Below are 21646 nucleotides of genomic sequence, written 5' to 3' on the forward strand. Positions count from 1 at the left end.
AATAAAAGTATATTGAAAACTTGACTTTTGCACTTCATCTGCAAAAAATAGTAGAGTTTTTATAAGATAGTACTTATTATTGAATTCAAAATCTCTACTTTAAATTTTTTTCAAAATCATTGAACTGCATCGAAACATAGAAGCTTTAAGCTAAATTTTGTTATCTTATATAATCACAAGTTAGACTTCAATACAATTCTAGGCAAGGGGATTTGACGTAGAATGTTTCATATAGTACTATATAGTATTATCAAATTAGACATTTAAAAAAATGTTATCAACAAAAATTATTTGATGTTGAGGGAATCATCTGATAATGATCTTTATTTGATCTTTAATCAAAGTACACAGGGTTATTATATTAAGACCAACATTTTATTTTTTTATATGGAACCATTATTTTATTTGGCATAAAAAGTTATAAGGGTAGGATATAATAAAAAAATGAATAATTTATGAGATATTTTGTACTTTGGTGTTAAAATTTTACATAAATTACAAAATATCTTGTAAAATATTCCTTTTTCGATGATCTTATCTCAATACTTTTATGTACAAATTGATGACAGCAATTAATTGGTGTACCAAAAGCACAGTTGTTTTTAAGAAAAAGTATGTAATTTGCAACTATCAAGTACATATTTTTTAAAAACAACCACGCTTGTTTTTACACTAATTGATACCGCGATAAAAATTAAATATGAAAAAAACCCTAAAAAACAAATATTACATTATACATGTAATTAATTATAATGTATATGAAATTGTGCGAAATTTAGATCGCATTTTTCAATTATTTTTTGACAGAATTGAAGAAATTCGCGAGACTGATTCTCCTGTAATGCGGGATCCCGCGTTTGCCGATATCTCGCACGAGAATCAGTCTCGCGCGAACCACGCAGCGTGACGGACATATGGGGTATGGAGTCTCGCGCAAGTCTAATGAAAGTGTAGATATTTGATCACAAAAGATTCTTGTAGAAAAATTTATTTAATAAATAAATTCTTCAAAAGGTCGCCAGTAATAATTAAAACAAATATCTAATGAGCAAGTCGACCAAACTGGCAATTTATTACAATTGTTTAATACCTGTAAATTATTATTGCAATGCATGCATAAAAATATATTTATGAATCACGTAATTAATAAACATATTTTTATGCATATGCATTGCAATAATAATTTTATACAAGCGTTGCAATTTTTAAAGTTTTATTATAAAAGAATAATATAATTTTGCTTCGCACACGTAATTATATTCAATTAAACTAAACAAAATGAGAAAAAAATATATAAAGATATACATATATCAATACAAAATAGTTTTCAAACAATATAATAGAAATTTGGCAAATTAAAATTATGTACATAATATTGTAGAAATTTAATAAATTAAAATTATGTATATAACAGAAATTCAGCGAATTAAAATTATAGTCATAGCATTAAGCAACTGTCATTGCGAAGATTAAAAATTTGCCAGTTGTAAAATAAACAATAGAAACGATATCAAAGATCGTCTAGTTTAATAAATAAACAGTGAAAAAATGCATAACTCGAAAAATCTTCTAAGATATCGGGACATATTCGAACACAGGGAAAAAAGACGAGAACGAAATGAATAATTCCCAAAACTGCATTTTACACACTATTTATTAATGCTGCACTGATGAATTGTCATTGTGATATTAATGGAAGATCTTATTATAATAGAAAAAAAGATTGTTATAGAAAAGCGAAAAGAGAAAATACATTTCATTATTGGTCGCATTCAGATTCCACAGTTGGACATTGTTACTAGAAATTCATATATTGATATATGAAGATATAATATAAAAATTCTTTGTATATGTATGAAAGGTAAATGATAAATTTGTGTTAATATTTAGCATATATTGTTGACAAAAAAACATAGTTAGAAATAACTAAAAAAAAACCAGTTTAAAATTTACTTTAGAGGATATGATTTAGTATACTTTCTCCTTTTCAATATTTCTCTTAATATTAATTAATATTAATATAATTAATTATATATATTAATATTAATATATAATTAATATGAACTTAAAATATTAATTATAATATGAAGAAAAACGGGCTAATTAAGAGCTAAACGTGATTATTAATACGCAAAAATATGGAAACTTTATATTTCAAAGTTTTTTTATTTACATATTTAAAATAATAAATATAATAATATTAAATATAATAAATATAATAAACTTTACATTTCAAAGTTTTTTTATTTACATATTTAAAATATTGAATATAATATTATTATCTATTATATAAATATTATTTAGTATTTTGTATTAATATAGATATTAATATCAAAATTCTTATTAGATTTTAATATAAAAAAGTTTTGAAAAAATATATACATTTTGTTATACGTAATTTATGAACTATATATAACATGTTACAAAAATTAAGAAATTAATAAATTGTTATTGTTACTTCGCAAGTATTAATTCTAAATAATGCTAAATTATATTATAAGCTTGCTTAATTGAAATTAAAGCAAATAACATCAATCGTGTTCGTTATTACAGAGTTTAATGTGCAATATTCAGATCATCAATATATTTTATTATCATACTGTTAGTACATTGTTTGAATACTTCTCTTTCATGATCTTCAAAACTCTTTCGTACAAAAGCTTTGGCGCATCATTACCAAATACAAAGTCCAGATGATTAAAATTGGGCCATGGCACTTCGTACATATCTATTACGTTAGGTAGTATATCGTACAGCATCTTCACATCCTTGAAGAAACATTTTTTGAGTTATCATGCACTATAATTTTTTTTGTTATATTCTCGATTATAAAAATACAAAATTTTATCTACATATATACAAAGTTAAGTCACAATCACTACTGTAAAATCTTATAATTTCTATACTATTTATCAATAAATAAATACTTTTTTCATTACTTACAATGGGACTTATAAACAAGTCATTGTCGCCGTAGTATATCGCTGTCGGTATATTCGCGATACTCGATTGATTGTACTCTGGAGGTTCCACCGATTTATATACCAAGAAATTTTTCGCTGCACCGTAGTCAAATGGACGAGGCGTACCCGATTCAATCATTTGAACGATGTGAATCACAGTCTTAAGTGAGACGGCGACGGGTATATGACTCACGATGAAGGGCAGTTGAGTCTAAAAAGGATTATTATTATATATTCTTTCATCGCGACATTTTACGGAAGATTAGGTATGAAAACAATTAATAAAAATCAGGCGCAGATATTATGCGCGACAAACTTGTCTGTACAATCTTCTCCAATTATTTTATATAATATAATTAAATATATATATTTTATAAATTAAACTTCGGCTCGTATACAATTAAAATATGTGATATAATAAAAGGCCAACTTAACGAGCTTATATGCTAATAATTGAAAAATTTTTATTTATTAATTTACGTCATACTATACAAAAGTTACGATAAACGTTTCGACTGTACGACAGTCTTTCTCAATATCTTAATAATATGTTAAAAAATTAATTTAGTCATTTCGACATCATAAATAAATACAACAATTATAAGATATATATGACGAACGCAGTACAAAATTCATGATTGTTGGCATGAGTTAGAGCGTCAGATGCTGTTATATTATGTAACGACACTGTGAACAAATTAATATATCCGCTCAAATATTACAATACATTTAGATTTTTAATAAATAGTATTAACTTACTTTTTTGTCAACGAACATAACACCTTTGTTAAAAAAATATTTCTTTTTACTTAACATAATCACAATGTGTACTTTTTTAAAAAACAAATTGATATCTGTATCTTACAATGTCGGCGCGCTGTATATATACCCAATTTTTAAGATGACGTAGACAATTTTTTTAGAATATCATAATAAGAACCGTCAAGACGCTCGGTGTCCTTTTTTAGGTTGATACTGTTGTTTTCTTCTTTAATATATATCATTTCTGATATCAACCTTTTATAATAATTCTTTTCATAATCTAGGATTTTTGTGTCGTTCCAATTGAAATTGTGTGTAAATTTTACAATATGATCAGAAACCACCGAGTGCCTTGCTGAATCTAATCTAATATTATCTCCTATGGGATCGCCTTTATCTCCAATTATTGCTGATATTGTCATGCAAGATATAGAAACTAGGATTCTTGAAACTATAAAGGTTAATATAAGGTTTTACTATCGCTACGTCGATGATATCTTGCTTTGCTTGCCGGAAGATCAAGTCACATATCTAGTAGAAAAATTTAATGATTGTCACGATAGATTAAAATTCACAATAGAAAGAGAGGATAACCGTAGCATAAGTTTTTTAGATATCTCACTCAAAATTATAAATAACATAATATACATAGATTGGTTTCAGAAAAAAACATTTTCGGGTAGAACACTCTCATATTATTCAAATCATCCTATATGCCACAAAAAAAGTGTAATATATAATTTAGTAGACCGGTCAATATTATTATCACATCCCCGTTTTCATAGTAAAAATTTAACATTAATCATAGAGATTTTATTGAGCAATAGTTATCCTCTTGATCTCATTTTCTCAGAAATCAATAATAGACTGAAGTTCCTTATTGTTAATAGATTAAACAAAGAAATGACTCAAGATATAAATAACGAAATCATAAATAATGACAATAATAAAAAATTCATAGCGATACCTTATATTGAAAGAATCTCGGAACTAGTAGCATCGGAATTAAAGAAATCAAATATAACAGTAGGATACAGATGTCTAAAGAAATTAAACAGAGTCATAAAAACGCAAAAAGACAGAGATAAGCTCCAAAATAATTCGGGGGTCATATATAAGATTTCGTGTAATAATTGTGATGCTACATATGTAGGACAGACGAAAAGACAATTAGGTACAAGAGTAAATGAACATAAAAATAATATTAGATTAGATTCAGCAAGGCACTCGGTGGTTTCTGATCATATTGTAAAATTTACACACAATTTCAATTGGAACGACACAAAAATCCTAGATTATGAAAAGAATTATTATAAAAGGTTGATATCAGAAATGATATATATTAAAGAAGAAAACAACAGTATCAACCTAAAAAAGGACACCGAGCGTCTTGACGGTTCTTATTATGATATTCTAAAAAAATTGTCTACGTCATCTTAAAAATTGGGTATATATACAGCGCGCCGACATTGTAAGATACAGATATCGATTTGTTTTTTAAAAAAGTACACATTGTGATTATGTTAAGTAAAAAGAAATAATTTTTTAACAAAGGTGTTATGTTCGTTGACAAAAAAGTAAGTTAATACTATTTATTAAAAATCTAAATGTATTGTAATATTTGAGCGGATATATTAATTTGTTCACAGTGTCGTTACATAATATAACAGCATCTGACGCTCTAACTCATGCCAACAATCATGAATTTTGTACTGCGTTCGTCATATATATCTTATAATTGTTGTATTTATTTATGATGTCGAAATGACTAAATTAATTTTTTAACATATTATTAAGATATTGAGAAAGACTGTCGTACAGTCGAAACGTTTATCGTAACTTTTGTATAGTATGACGTAAATTAATAAATAAAAATTTTTCAATTATTAGCATATAAGCTCGTTAAGTTGGCCTTTTATTATATCACATCTTTATATATAAGCACCGTCTGTCTGTATGTATGTACGCGAACTACTTCCGCATTTGTGGACCGATTTTCGTGAAACTGGTACCAAAATGTCGCAAATTTTTCGGGGGTGGCTGCTGTGGGGTTTTTTTTTTAAATTTTTTAATTTTTTTTTTTTTTTACAGAGGAGGGTATGTTTAATCTTTTTTTGCAATATTTCTGAACACATGGTATCAAAATGTTGCAAATTTTTTTGGAGATAGCGACGATGCGGTTTTTTTAAGTGTTACACCTCCACCCACGCACCCACCCACGCATCCACCCACGCGCATGCGCATTTATGGACCAATTTTAACGAAATTAGTACCAAAATGTTGCAAATTTTTTTGAGAAAACTACTGGTTTATTTTTTTAAGTTTACCCCTCCACCCACGCACCCACCCACGCAATCGTATATTTATGAACCGATTTTTTTAAAATTGGTACTAAAATGTTGCAAATTTTTTGAAGATGAAGACGATGTGGTTTTTTCAAGTGTTACACCTCCACCCACGCATTCACCCACGCGCGTGCGCATTTATGGACCAAAAGCACCGTCTGTCTGTATGTATGTACGCGAACTACTTTCGCATTTGTGGACCGATTTTCGTGAAACTGGTACCAAAATGTTGCAAATTTTGCTGTGGGGTTTTTTTTTTAATTTTTTAATTTTTTTTTTTCTACAGAGGAGGGTATGTTTAATCTTTTTTTGCAATATTTCTGAACACATGGTATCAAAATGTTGCAAATTTTTTTGGAGATAGCGACGATGCGGTTTTTTTAAGTGTTACACTTCCATCCACGCACCCACCCACGCATCCACCCACGCGCATGCGCATTTATGGACCAATTTTAACGAAATTAGTACCAAAATGTTGCAAATTTTTTTGAGAAAACTACTGGTTTATTTTTTTAAGTTTACCCCTCCACCCACGCACCCACCCACGCAATCGTATATTTATGAACCGATTTTTTTAAAATTGGTACTAAAATGTTGCAAATTTTTTGAAGATGAAGAAGATGTGGTTTTTTCAAGTGTTACACCTCCACCCACGCATTCACCCACGCGCGTGCGCATTTATGGACAAATTTTTACGAAATTGGTACAAAAATGTTGCAAATTTTTATGAGAAAGCTGTTGTGTGGTTTTTTAAAGTTTTATCCCGCCCACGCATCCACCCACGCATTCACACATTTATTCACAGACTTTTTCGTAATTTGTATTCAAATTTTGTTGGGGATGGCTACTATAATTTTAACAAATTTTTATCATCCTATTCATCCACCCACGCACCCATGTGCATACGCATTTATTGACTTGGTCATACCAAGAAGTAATTTTTAAAAAATTTGTGTACGTGTTTGTGATTATGTGTGCAATTCGTGTAAATAAACCTTTAATTTGTATGCCTTGACCATAGTAACATTTAAATTCAATATTCTTATCTTATACATACATTTCCTTCACGACTCGAAGCTGATGCCCAAAGACATGCTCAGGAAAGGCAACAAGCTAGACAATTAAATCATCATATTGCGCTAATTGCTAAGGGCAATGAAATAAATGTGTCAGTTCATACACTTGGCCAAATGAATATAGAATGCCAATTTTGCAAATCGTTAAATTTTGAATGTGAAAAACCTAAAGATGGGAAATTTACATATTGTTGTCAAAAGGGTAAGCTTACATTAAAGTCAATAAATTGTCCTGATTTTATTAAAAAATTATACATGGGAAATGATTATGCATCGAAAAATTTCCTTCATAATATTCGTTCATATAATAGCGCTTTAGCTATGGCTTCTATGGGTGCCCCGGGCAATAGAAATCCATTGGATGTTGTGAGCAATGCTCCTTATTGCTTAAAGATTCATGGGCAATATCATCATTTGACTTCGACAGCAATGCGCCCAGCAGATGGGCAAGCTCCGCGCTTTGCGCAGCTTTACTTTTTAGATATAGAAGAAGCTATAAATCATAGAATGAATAAGAAAGCTAATCAAGAGTGTGATTTTGAAATAATGAAAAATTTGTCAAGTTTTATGGTTGAATGCAATGAATTTGCAAAGACTTTCAAGATGATGCGTCAAGTTGAACAAGATCTTAATCCGATAGGGAATAAAAATATAAATTTAATGTTGTCCTTTCGAAACGATCCTCAACATGATCAAAGAAGATATAATGCTCCACAAGCTAATGAAATAGCTGTGGTCTTTCAGAATGTAGATGGTGAGCCTCCATTTGAAAGAGACATTCGGATTTATAATAAAAATTCAAACGATGTTCAACAAATATCAATTCTGGACAAAAGGTGTGACCCAATGTGTTATCCTTTGTTATATCCATATGGTAACGATGGATGGCATTCAGAAATGAAATCTTATAATTATAAATATTCAGGATTTAAAGTAACTCAAATGGATTATTATGCTCATCTATTGGCACCAAGAGCCGAATTTAGCCAATTTAAAAGAGCAGGCAAATTGAGATGTCAATTTATACTTGATGCCTATATGAAAACTGAAGCCAATAGACTTAATTATATTAAATTAAATCAACCTCAATTAAGAGCAGAACTTTATTCAGGATTAATGGATCACCTTGATAATCGAGCACAAAATAAGGGAATTACAGTTGGTGTACCTGTAATATTACCATCTTCATTTATGGGCAGTCTAAGGAACATGCAAGAAAGATACCAAGATGCCATGTCTTTGGTAAGAAAGTATGGTAAACCAGACATTTTTTTAACCATGACTTGCAATCCTCAATGTCCTGAAATTAAGGATAATCTTGATGGATGTCAAATAGAGTTTCGACCTGATTTAGTCGCTAAAACATTTAATTTGGATGTCAAAGAGATTTTAAAAGATTTAATTCAAAATAAAATTTTTGGAAATATTATAGCTTATGCAGGTGTGATTGAATTTCAAAAAAGAGGACTTCCACATTTGCATTTACTTGCAATGTTGAGCGATGAAGATAAGCCCCGACTTCAAGAAGTCATTGATATGATGGTATGGGCTGAAATTCCTAATGAAGAAAAATATTCAGAACTTAATGAAAAAGTTTTGAAACACATGATTCACGGTCCATGTGGAGATCCGTCGAGGAGATATCCTTGCACTGGGGACGATGGAAAATGTTCAAAAGGTTTTCCAAAAGAATTTTGTGATAAAACTAATGCTAATGTAAATGGATATCCCATCTATCAACGTAGGAATATTGGAATAAAATACATCGTTAGAAATAAAGAAGTGGATAATCGATGGGTGGTGCCGTATTCACCATATTTAATCATGAAATATAATCGACATATTAATTTAGAAATATGTTCATCAGTGAAGAGCGTAAAATATCTATATAAATATATTCATAAAGGATTTGATTGTGCTGCAATTGAAGTGCAAGCACGAGATGGTACAAAATTCATTAGAGTAGATGAGGTTAACTCATTCCTGGATGCAAGATATGTTAGTGCTCCAGAAGCAATGTGGAGACTTAATGGATATGATCTGTTCATGAAATCTCATACAGTAATAAGATTGGCAGTTCATTTGCCTGATCGCCAAATGGTTTATTTTCGAGCAGGAAATGAAGAACAAGCTGCTCAAAGAGAGCTAAATCGAGATACTACGCTGACTGCATGGTTCAAATTAAATCAATATGATGAAAATGCAGTAAATTATCTTTATACAGATATTCCTTATCATTATGTTTATAATAAAAAAGAAACTAAGTGGAAGCCACGTAAAAAAGGTGGTGAAAAAATAATTTCAAGACTATATACAGTAAGCATAAAAGATATTGAAAGATTTTATCTCCGTCTTCTTCTACTACATGTGACTGGAGCAAAATGTTTTGAAGATTTGAGAAATGTAAATGGAATTATTTATAATACGTTTAAGGATGCAGCAATTGCAAAAAATTTAGTAGAAACTGATGACTTTTGGGGAAAAACGATGGAGGAAGCAACAGAATCGAATATGCCTGCACAACTTCGAGAATTATTTGCTTACATTTGCATCTTTGGAAATCCAATAGATGTACCAACAATTTGGAATAAATACAAAGATTTTATGATTGAGGACTTTGTAAATAATAATGTTGTAAATCCCGAAAATATGGCGTTAAACCATATACAACAAATTCTGATAAATAATGGAAGTAGTTGTGAGAAATTTCAATTACCAAATCCAATTGAAATAAATATTTATGAAACAGAGTATAATGTAAATGAAGAAAAAATACGTGGTGATTATTTATTATCTACACTAAATGATGAGCAAAAATACGTGTATGATATAGTAATGCGAGCAATTGAAAATGAAAATGAACCTAAGCGTTTGTTTTTTATTGACGGGTTTGCAGGAAGTGGTAAAACCTATCTATTTAATACATTTCTAAGTGTTATTCGAGGAAGAAATGAAATAATTCTTCCATGTGCTTCAACTGGAATTGCAGCCACACTTCTGAAAGGAGGAAGAACTTATCATTCTCTGTTTAAGCTTACAATTCCAATTGATGATGCAGCTAAATCAAATATTAGAGGAAATTCTCAAGCTGCACGAGAATTGATCAATGCCAAATTAATCATATGGGATGAAGTAAGCATGACTGTTGGACATGCCTTAACAGCAGTTGATAAACTTTTCAAGGATTTAATGAAGAATCATCAACCATTTGGAGGAAAAGTAATTTTATTTGCAGGAGATTTCAGACAAAATCTTCCAGTAGTACCTCATGTACACAAAACAGCGATAATTGAATCGACTGTAAAATACAACCCTATATGGAGGAATGTAATTAAGGTTAAATTACAGCAAAATATGAGAACTGCGGAAGAAAAAGAATTTGCAAATTGGTTAATGCAACTCGGAGATGGTAAATTATCAAATACAGATGGACTAAATTTAGACACGATTGAAATTCCACAAGATTTTATATCAAAAGAATCTCTTATTAATGAGATTTTTGGTGATAGAATTACCATGAAAAGGATTAGAGAAAATCAGAATCGAGCGATTCTTTGTCCTAAAAATGAGGATACTTTCAAAATTAATGATGAAATTCTTTGTCTAATGGAAGGAGAAGAAAAGGAGTATCTCTCTATTGACTGTATTGTAAGTGATGATCCACAGGAGCAATTAAATTTTCCAACTGAGTTTCTAAACTCACTAACACCTTCTGGAATGCCAGTTCATCGGCTTAAAATAAAAGTTGGTGCTACAGTAATTTTATTAAGAAATTTAAATACTAAAAAAGGACTTTGTAATGGTACAAGATTTATTGTAACTAATTTGAAAAATAATATAATTTATGTAGAAGTTATAACAGGTCCTGCTCGAGGACAAATTGTCATGATTCCGAGGATAGATTTAATTACAAATGATTTGGAACTGCCATTTAAGTTTAAACGAAGACAGTTTCCTATTCGAGTGTCATTTGCTATGACAATAAATAAATCACAAGGACAAAGTTTAGAAAAAATTGGAATTTATTTGCCACATCCTGTATTTGCTCATGGTCAACTTTATGTGGCATTTTCTAGAGCAACAAAAAGAGAAAGTGTAAAAATTAAAATTGATGAATGTAGCAATCAAGGACATTTAATTGAAGAAAGTGAAAAATGTTTTACAAAAAATGTAATATACAGGGAAATTTTGTAAATTGAAGAATTATGAAATTGTATGAGAGCTAATAATAGCGGGTTAGCGGTGGGTACATTAGAAATAAAAAATAATTGAGTAAAATGTAAAAAAGGATATAATAATTAAGTAATAAAAAAAATATTTAAAGTATATATTAACCAAAATAAATGTTTAAATTTTTTATGGATGACTACTATGTTATCTATTTCTTTCTCCCAGATATTTTATACATAACATTTTGACAAACAACAAATGTGGAAGTAGTTCGCGGTAATACAAAAAAAGAATTAATTTGTTGTGTTAAAACGGATTTAATATAGGCTATATGAGGACCGCGCGGAGCGCGGTCCGAATAGAATGGCTTTGAGAACCGCGCGAAGCGCGGTCCGAAAAGCTAGTATTTTAATATAATTAAATAATAATATATAAATTTTCTTTCCTTTTTTCTGTTTCTTTCTCTCTCTTTTTCTCTAATATCATATTATAATATATTCTAATTTTTAATATAATTTTATAATATTTTACACAATAAATAAATAATTTTTAAATTATGCCGTAGTTACCTTCATACAAGATTAAAAAAGAAATACAAAGCCAGTAAAGAAAAATAATATAATAGTTTTTTGTGTAAAATAATTAATAAAGAATATAGAAACAAGTTTGTTGTGTTTAATATAAGCACTGGATTTTTATTAGCCATTTTTACATCCTATTTTGTATTTGTATATTAGAGCCTTTTTAATTTATTATTATAATTTGTAGAAGAATTATTACTCACTAAATTTAACTGCTCCGGGTCGTAACCGAGGGGATTAAATAATAAATTTTTAGCGCACATCTCTGCTCGGTAAAAATTCAAGTTGCACCCGAGTAACGTCTTTAATGTGTTATAAAACTCTTGCGGGAATAATTCGTCATGGAATAAAACTCGCAATAATGACTGCAATCAAAAATGTCTTTATTACATGATGATAATTTACTCGTAAATCTATACTCATTCAAATTTTTAGTGTATTTTTCAAGAACAAAAAATTTAAGATTTTTTTAAAGAAATTATAATATTAACAATAATTGTAACAAATTAGTTCTTAACAACAGTAGCAATCAACGGCAACGAGCCACTTTATAAAGTATTTTAAAAATCTTAAACAAGATATATAAAATGTTGTGCTGTTTATGCATTAGTTTGTAACAACAAAACAAATTATTTTTCATACTTTTTTATAATTTCTAACATCAACTTTTAAAACATATTGTAAGCTATAACATTCTATATTTATTGGTGTTTCAATATTCATACTAGAGAAAAACATTTTTACTTTATACGGTATACTACAGTGTTTAAGAGAATATTAGAGAAATATGTTCTTCTGTTTTACAGGTAAAATTGAGAGAAAAAATTTTTTTTTTACAAAAAAATCATGTTCTATACAATTATTTTACAATATAATTTATTTTCTAATAGTATTTTCACATATGTTATACTATTACCTGAAACTCTTTTATCAAATAAAGTACTGGTCGTAGTGGACTTCTCATATGATTTATGAAAACTGCTGGTCCAAAATTGATCATCATTTTTACCATTCTAGCAAATTTTGGACGCTCTGTTGCCGTTACGTAAAATGAACTTGTGCCCATGGAATGACCAATGTACGCGTGCAATGGTTGTGATCTCATATTCGTGATATATGTAATCATCGCGGGTACATCATACATTCCTTCTTCGTGAAAGCTGATAAAAAATACAATATATCTTCATAAAATCTTCAAATATACATACACACACATTTGTATATATGTTTCAGTATATGATATAAATATATGTATGTGATATAAAATTATATATATATAAAGTTTACGATAAATCCGGAACTGTTCAATATTTCAGAAAGCAATTATTTTACGAAAATAAATGTTTGAAACGTAGTGATCTATCTTTATGTAACCATGTAGTCAGTTTGGTCATATATGAATAAAAATAAATAATTTTTATCGCATCACTGGTGTTTCAAACTTTTTTGATTTAAGAGTTATTTGGTTTAACGGTTTGAACCTTGCAAATATTATTAAGATCATACTAAAACAACTTGAATTTTTTAAATGAGATTATATTTTTATTTAAAAATATCAATATTTTACAATATCATGCGTAAATAGTGATAATGATATGATGGCTGAAAATTTAATTGTTTTTGAGATATTTTATAATGTCTTTAATGTGACATAATTTTTATATACATATAAACTATGAAATATATCATAAAATATTCAATTTTTGATGATTTTACCTGATATTTTTATGCATGTATTATAATGTATTAACATATATAATGGATATAATGATATTTATATAATATATGTATACAGCGTCATATAGACATATATATATATATATATATATTTAACGTCCTTCTCATATTGTTCGTTGAAAAACTCAACATTTTTTTAAAATAAAGTTTTCAAAAATTTTTAATTTTTGTATTAATAATAAAGCATTTACGAAAACTTTACCAGAGAAAAAACTTTTTATTTTCTAAAAATTATTATTTTTTATTTTAGGAATACCTAAAATCCCAAAATTTCCAATCTGATGATGATAAGGTAATGTGCTTTTTCGAATAAGTAGTTCCACGCATATTAGCCAACCAAACATCGTATCCCTGATCCGCTAATAAATAAGCTAGAACACAAAATGCAAAAATATTTGCAATACTTGATTTCCTTCTTTTTTTCATATTCCATATTTTTACCATATTTTTATAATAAAATATTTTTGTAACAAAATTAACACCGTAACCTGATTTATAATTCACTAATTACAATTCTAAATATAATCATATATTTGATTATTTCACGACGTTTCGACCATTTGGTTGTGGTCCTTTTCAAGTGAAATTTCATCAATTAAACCGAGGTTAACATAACATCATACCGGTGTTATTTGAAATCGAAAGTTAAACGTTAAAAGAGGAACACGTCCCATCGTTATGATGTTAAAAGTTAAAACTTAAAAGAGGAACACGTCCCATCGTTATGATGTTTCGTCAACGACTAAAGTGTCTTTTGACGAAACATCATAACGATGGGACGTGTTCCTCTTTTAAGTTTTAACTTTTAACATCATAACGATGGGACGTGTTCTTCTTTTAACGTTTAACTTTCGATTTCAAATAACACCGGTGTGATGTTATGTTAACCTCGGTTTAATTGATGAAATTTCACTTGAAAAGGACCACAACCAAATGGTCGAAACGTCGTGAAATAATCAAATAAAATTGCTAGTTACGTCGTAGTCAAGTCGTTTAAGCTTATTTTCACCACTAGCGACAAATATTAATTTTGATTGATATTAATTTTAATTGATCATAATCATATATGTAAATTATGTAACTATATAAAATATACATAGGTATATAAAATACCTATTATGTAACAAATTTTTGAAACTCAACTTTTAAATTTTAAAAAACTTTAAAAAATAAGATGAACTAAAAATGTAACGCAATTCTAAGTGCATTAAAATATTTTTGTTCCTTGTCATTTAAATTCAATATTTTTTTCTTCAATATTTTTTACTTGAAAGAAAGATTAATGATATCATCTGATCAACATTACTGGTATATCTTTCAATGATTATATAAAAAGTCGTACCGAGTGCTTTGCCTTTACCAAGAGTGATCCAAACACTGTCGTCGTTAAAAGAACCGTGTACTAATAATACAGGTAGAGATCCGTTGCCACCTGGAATACGATGTAACGTCAAAATGTAGCCATCTTCTGTTATTACAGTGTGAGTTTCCGTGGAGTAACCTGCTTTTTCTATTATTTCTGGCTGAAAAAAGAATAACGAAAATGAGAGTATAATATAAAATAACAAATCACTTTTGTTATTAATTTAATCCCTGGTTAAAACATATAAAAATTCGATCTGTGTAGCTTTTATATAAAAATCAATAATTTTTAACTAATTGTAAGTTCTACTCGCGAAATGAGGATGTCGCGTATAGGTAGATACACAGTCGGCCTGATCTTTCATGCATGCACTTGGCGTCACACAATATCGTGTCTCTTGATATTTTCATAATAATGTAGCGTTTTACAATAACTATATAAATGTAAAAGATGATATACAATATCTCATAAATATGAATAAAAATTATATTATAATAATAACGAATAATTATAAAATCTAAAATAAATCCAATTATATCTAATTAAGCATATAATTATAATTTTCAAAAAATATAGGATAATTAAAGTATTTTTGCAAGCTAAAGTGTAAAACTCTATTAAAATTATTGTATTTTAAAAAGAAATTGTAGAGGATTAATTATATATATTATTTTCCATATCTCTCTTACATGTAATATGTTTGTATATGTATACGTATAGAGTGTTCAATTAATCATTGACAAAGATCGAGACCCCGGAACATCTTGAAAAATGATAAATTTTATAAAAAAAAAAAAAAAAAAAAACAATTTCTATCTGAAACATTAGACAGAAATGGTTTGAAAATATTTATTTACTGATCTCATCATTTGGACTTTGGATGGTATTGCCAAGGCCAGCTCAAATAATTTTGAATTTTTTAAATAGAATCACAGTTTTTTAATATATATTCTAAATCGATTTCTTACAATAATCTATATAAAAAATTAAAAGAATTGGATGATCAAGAAGTAAATTATTCACGAGATATTTTATACTTTAATTTGATATCATTTTTATATAACTTCTGAAGTATCTAGTAAAACATTCATTTTCTGATGATCTTGCTTTAATAATTGTAGTGACAACATAATGGGAGGAATCAATTGCTGTGTAAAAAGATAATTCTTTTTACATAATTCTTTTTAAAAATAAAATATGGAGCTATTTTGATATATCATGAGTTATTATATATATATGCCAATATGTATTCAATAATTGTATAATAATAATGAATTGCAGCAAAACTGCCTCTTACGTTTGTATATACATTTGCATATAGATATACAGAGCTATATAAGCAAGATGTGGAACAAATATTGAAAACTTAATTTGACGAAAACTACACGCTACTAGTTTCGAAGAAAATGTTTTATACGAAAGTTGTAAGACACTGTGTGTTTGTGTGTTTTAAACACGATAAATATTTTTAAAGAATACTTATTTAACGATGATGTACATACACTTTTCGGAAATTTTAATTTTGATTGAACTATAAAAACGGTAAGCGCGGTATACAGGGTGTCACTTAATTCGCGTCCACTAAGTACATACGCTACAACTTGGCGTTTTTTGCCCTACTTTATTAAATAACACTGGTCGATAAAAATACAACTTTTTTTGGCCTTAAAGCAAACAAAGCTGGTTCTGGTAGATTTTGATGCGCTGATTACAAATTTGGCTCAGAAAATGTCGTATCATGTCAAGTTTTTGAGATATTCTATAAATCTTTATGTATATATCGATGTACATGATACACGTGTATGTAAATTTATTTGTTAAAAGACATTCTGTTGCAGAATGTAGCTTAAAAACAGAAATAATTTTAAGACATTTATAAAAAATTAAAAATATGTAAAAATTGTTTATAAATAACTCATTAGATATTTATTTTAAAATACAATATAAAATTATAATATATACACTGAATACTTAGGCAACACAGTAGTTTAACAAATCATTGAATCTAAGATTCCAAAAACATTTATAAAATATTTATGATGAATATATTTATAAAATATTAAAATAATTATTATAAATATTTTATAAATATTTTATAAATATTCTGTGCTGTCTGGGTATAGTAATCGAATTAGCATTGGAAAGGGTAAGTTAAGGGTGAGTATAGCAATTTAATATGCTATTAATCCGAATGTTGAAAGAAAATTTTTAAAGATTATGTAGGTATAGTTGAAAATGGCCTAAAATCTCATTTTTTTGCACCTTTAAATTAGAATATCTCAAAAACTTGCCCTGTTACGACATTTACTGAACCAGATTCGTAATCAACGCATCAAAATTTTTCAGAAACAACTTTATTTGCTTTAAGGCAAAAATGATGTCGACCAGTGTAAATATTTCTTTATTAAGTAATATAGATATAGAATATAGAAAGAAAACGTATAGAAATATTTTTTGGTAAGAAATAACGCTATGTATCAAAAATATTTTTTGGTAAGGAATAACGCTATGTACTTACAATTAGTAGGCGCGAATTAAGTGACACCATGTATAAGATCGCGTTTTTTAATCATTTTTTTAACAGCGCAGAAGAAATTCAGTTAACTGTAATAATGAAAATTTTAATCCTCGTTTCTATTAGTCAAAGGTGTATACTTACGGTGGTAAGATCTAAATCGGAATTGAGTTCGAGATTGTTCCATGTGGATTGAATTATTTGTTCCACGGGTTCGTTTGGTCCGATGATCGCCCCATCAAGACAACCGCAAAACGACAACAAACACATAAATCCTATCAATCTGATTCCATCCATAATTAACAGTACTAAATAGCGAATGAAAATAAATCGAGAATGTTTTCTGGAATATCAGGATTTGTATTATCAAAAAAGGCAGAAAACAAATGAGTGAAATGAATAAACTGAGCGCATTAACATTCTGTCCACTATTTAATAATGCTGCATCGATGACTTGTGATATTATACTAATGGAAAAAAATAAATTATAGTTTGATCTAAAGAGCAAAGGATGCGCTGCGTTATTGACCACATTCTGTAGATTCAACAGTTTGACAAAGTCAATAGATTTTTTCATATATTATATAAAAGTATGATAATTATATAATTATATAATTCAGCGTGTATAATGTATAATTCAATAAATAATTCAATATGTATCAAAAATCTATAAATTGCTAAATTTATAATAATATGTATAAAACAAAAAACGTGGATAGCTAGCGAACGATATTTTTGAGTACTTTTAATCGCTGAATTAAATTATTTATCTATTTATTTATTTATTTATTATTTATTTATATATATATTTATTTATTATATTTATATATTTATTAATTTATTTAACTTCCATAATTCAGATCACCAATGTACCCATTATTATATCGTTGTTATTTGTATATTTTTCTTTCATGATTTTAAGGATATATTGGTCCGTCTATCTTAAAAGTTAATCCAAAATATCAAAAAAATTAAGTTGGGCATAATACGAATCTAACTGATCAAAAATTTTTTAAAAATTACGAAATCATACTTCAAAGTATTTTTTAATATAAATAGATCTGAATTTCCAAGAAAATATAATAAATTTGTATATATTTCTCAAAGAAACATTTTTCATTTTAAAAGTTTTGAAAATTATTGTGTCCTAAATTCAACTTAAGAAAATTAAAATTATGAAATATTAGTTTATTATAAAAGTAAATAAAATATTTTTAACTATTCTATACAATTTCTACTATAATATTTTTTAATAGTTTTCAAAAATTTTTAATTTTTGTATTAATAATAAAGCATTTACGAAAACTTTACCAGAGAAAAAACTTTTTATTTTCTAAAAATTATTATTTTTTATTTTAGGAATACCTAAAATCCCAAAATTTCCAATCTGATGATGATAAGGTAATGTGCTTTTTCGAATAAGTAGTTCCACGCATATTAGCCAACCAAACATCGTATCCCTGATCCGCTAATAAATAAGCTAGAACACAAAATGCAAAAATATTTGCAATACTTGATTTCCTTCTTTTTTTCATATTCCATATTTTTACCATATTTTTATAATAAAATATTTTTGTAACAAAATTAACACCGTAACCTGATTTATAATTCACTAATTACAATTCTAAATATAATCATATATTTGATTATTTCACGACGTTTCGACCATTTGGTTGTGGTCCTTTTCAAGTGAAATTTCATCAATTAAACCGAGGTTAACATAACATCATACCGGTGTTATTTGAAATCGAAAGTTAAACGTTAAAAGAGGAACACGTCCCATCGTTATGATGTTAAAAGTTAAAACTTAAAAGAGGAACACGTCCCATCGTTATGATGTTTCGTCAACGACTAAAGTGTCTTTTGACGAAACATCATAACGATGGGACGTGTTCCTCTTTTAAGTTTTAACTTTTAACATCATAACGATGGGACGTGTTCTTCTTTTAACGTTTAACTTTCGATTTCAAATAACACCGGTGTGATGTTATGTTAATCTCGGTTTAATTGATGAAATTTCACTTGAAAAGGACCACAATCAAATGGTCGAAACGTCGTGAAATAATCAAATAAAATTGCTAGTTACGTCGTAGTCAAGTCGTTTAAGCTTATTTTCACCACTAGCGACAAATATTAATTTTGATTGATATTAATTTTAATTGATCATAATCATATATGTAAATTATGTAACTATATAAAATATACATAGGTATATAAAATACCTATTATGTAACAAATTTTTGAAACTCAACTTTTAAATTTTAAAAAACTTTAAAAAATAAGATGAACTAAAAATGTAACGCAATTCTAAGTGCATTAAAATATTTTTGTTCCTTGTCATTTAAATTCAATATTTTTTTCTTCAATATTTTTTACTTGAAAGAAAGATTAATGATATCATCTGATCAACATTACTGGTATATCTTTCAATGATTATATAAAAAGTCGTACCGAGTGCTTTGCCTTTACCAAGAGTGATCCAAACACTGTCGTCGTTAAAAGAACCGTGTACTAATAATACAGGTAGAGATCCGTTGCCACCTGGAATACGATGTAACGTCAAAATGTAGCCATCTTCTGTTATTACAGTGTGAGTTTCCGTGGAGTAACCTGCTTTTTCTATTATTTCTGGCTGAAAAAAGAATAACGAAAATGAGAGTATAATATAAAATAACAAATCACTTTTGTTATTAATTTAATCCCTGGTTAAAACATATAAAAATTCGATCTGTGTAGCTTTTATATAAAAATCAATAATTTTTAACTAATTGTAAGTTCTACTCGCGAAATGAGGATGTCGCGTATAGGTAGATACACAGTCGGCCTGATCTTTCATGCATGCACTTGGCGTCACACAATATCGTGTCTCTTGATATTTTCATAATAATGTAGCGTTTTACAATAACTATATAAATGTAAAAGATGATATACAATATCTCATAAATATGAATAAAAATTATATTATAATAATAACGAATAATTATAAAATCTAAAATAAATCCAATTATATCTAATTAAGCATATAATTATAATTTTCAAAAAATATAGGATAATTAAAGTATTTTTGCAAGCTAAAGTGTAAAACTCTATTAAAATTATTGTATTTTAAAAAGAAATTGTAGAGGATTAATTATATATATTATTTTCCATATCTCTCTTACATGTAATATGTTTGTATATGTATACGTATAGAGTGTTCAATTAATCATTGACAAAGATCGAGACCCCGGAACATCTTGAAAAATGATAAATTTTATAAAAAAAAAAAAAAAAAAAAAACAATTTCTATCTGAAACATTAGACAGAAATGGTTTGAAAATATTTATTTACTGATCTCATCATTTGGACTTTGGATGGTATTGCCAAGGCCAGCTCAAATAATTTTGAATTTTTTAAATAGAATCACAGTTTTTTAATATATATTCTAAATCGATTTCTTACAATAATCTATATAAAAAATTAAAAGAATTGGATGATCAAGAAGTAAATTATTCACGAGATATTTTATACTTTAATTTGATATCATTTTTATATAACTTCTGAAGTATCTAGTAAAACATTCATTTTCTGATGATCTTGCTTTAATAATTGTAGTGACAACATAATGGGAGGAATCAATTGCTGTGTAAAAAGATAATTCTTTTTACATAATTCTTTTTAAAAATAAAATATGGAGCTATTTTGATATATCATGAGTTATTATATATATATGCCAATATGTATTCAATAATTGTATAATAATAATGAATTGCAGCAAAACTGCCTCTTACGTTTGTATATACATTTGCATATAGATATACAGAGCTATATAAGCAAGATGTGGAACAAATATTGAAAACTTAATTTGACGAAAACTACACGCTACTAGTTTCGAAGAAAATGTTTTATACGAAAGTTGTAAGACACTGTGTGTTTGTGTGTTTTAAACACGATAAATATTTTTAAAGAATACTTATTTAACGATGATGTACATACACTTTTCGGAAATTTTAATTTTGATTGAACTATAAAAACGGTAAGCGCGGTATACAGGGTGTCACTTAATTCGCGTCCACTAAGTACATACGCTACAACTTGGCGTTTTTTGCCCTACTTTATTAAATAACACTGGTCGATAAAAATACAACTTTTTTT

General features: G+C 27.8%; 1 protein-coding gene across 2 annotated transcripts; it reads right to left on the bottom strand.

The window, feature by feature from the left end:
• Nucleotides 1-2569: 2569 nt before the first annotated feature.
• On the bottom strand, nucleotides 2570-20028 carry LOC114930676 (lipase 1-like). 2 transcript variants are annotated; one of them, XM_029302539.2, is made up of 9 exons: nucleotides 19964-20028; nucleotides 18878-18992; nucleotides 17657-17667; nucleotides 14977-15157; nucleotides 13891-14005; nucleotides 12814-13057; nucleotides 12101-12262; nucleotides 2944-3174; nucleotides 2570-2768 (listed from the first exon to the last, which is right to left on the bottom strand). In XM_029302539.2, exons 2-9 carry the CDS (start codon nucleotides 18963-18965, stop codon nucleotides 2595-2597), a joined length of 1206 nt encoding a protein of 401 aa, XP_029158372.1. In that variant the 5' UTR covers nucleotides 18966-18992; nucleotides 19964-20028; the 3' UTR covers nucleotides 2570-2594. The 2 variants fall into 2 exon arrangements, with proteins under 2 accessions (XP_029158372.1, XP_029158370.1); XM_029302537.2 differs by lacking the exons at nucleotides 18878-18992; nucleotides 19964-20028 and having other exon boundaries at nucleotides 17657-18062.
• Nucleotides 20029-21646: the final 1618 nt, after the last annotated feature.

This window comes from Nylanderia fulva, unplaced genomic scaffold, assembly GCF_048542155.1.
Source record: "Nylanderia fulva isolate GAGA-0341 unplaced genomic scaffold, ASM4854215v1 Scaffold127, whole genome shotgun sequence".
NCBI lineage: Eukaryota > Metazoa > Arthropoda > Insecta > Hymenoptera > Formicidae > Nylanderia > Nylanderia fulva.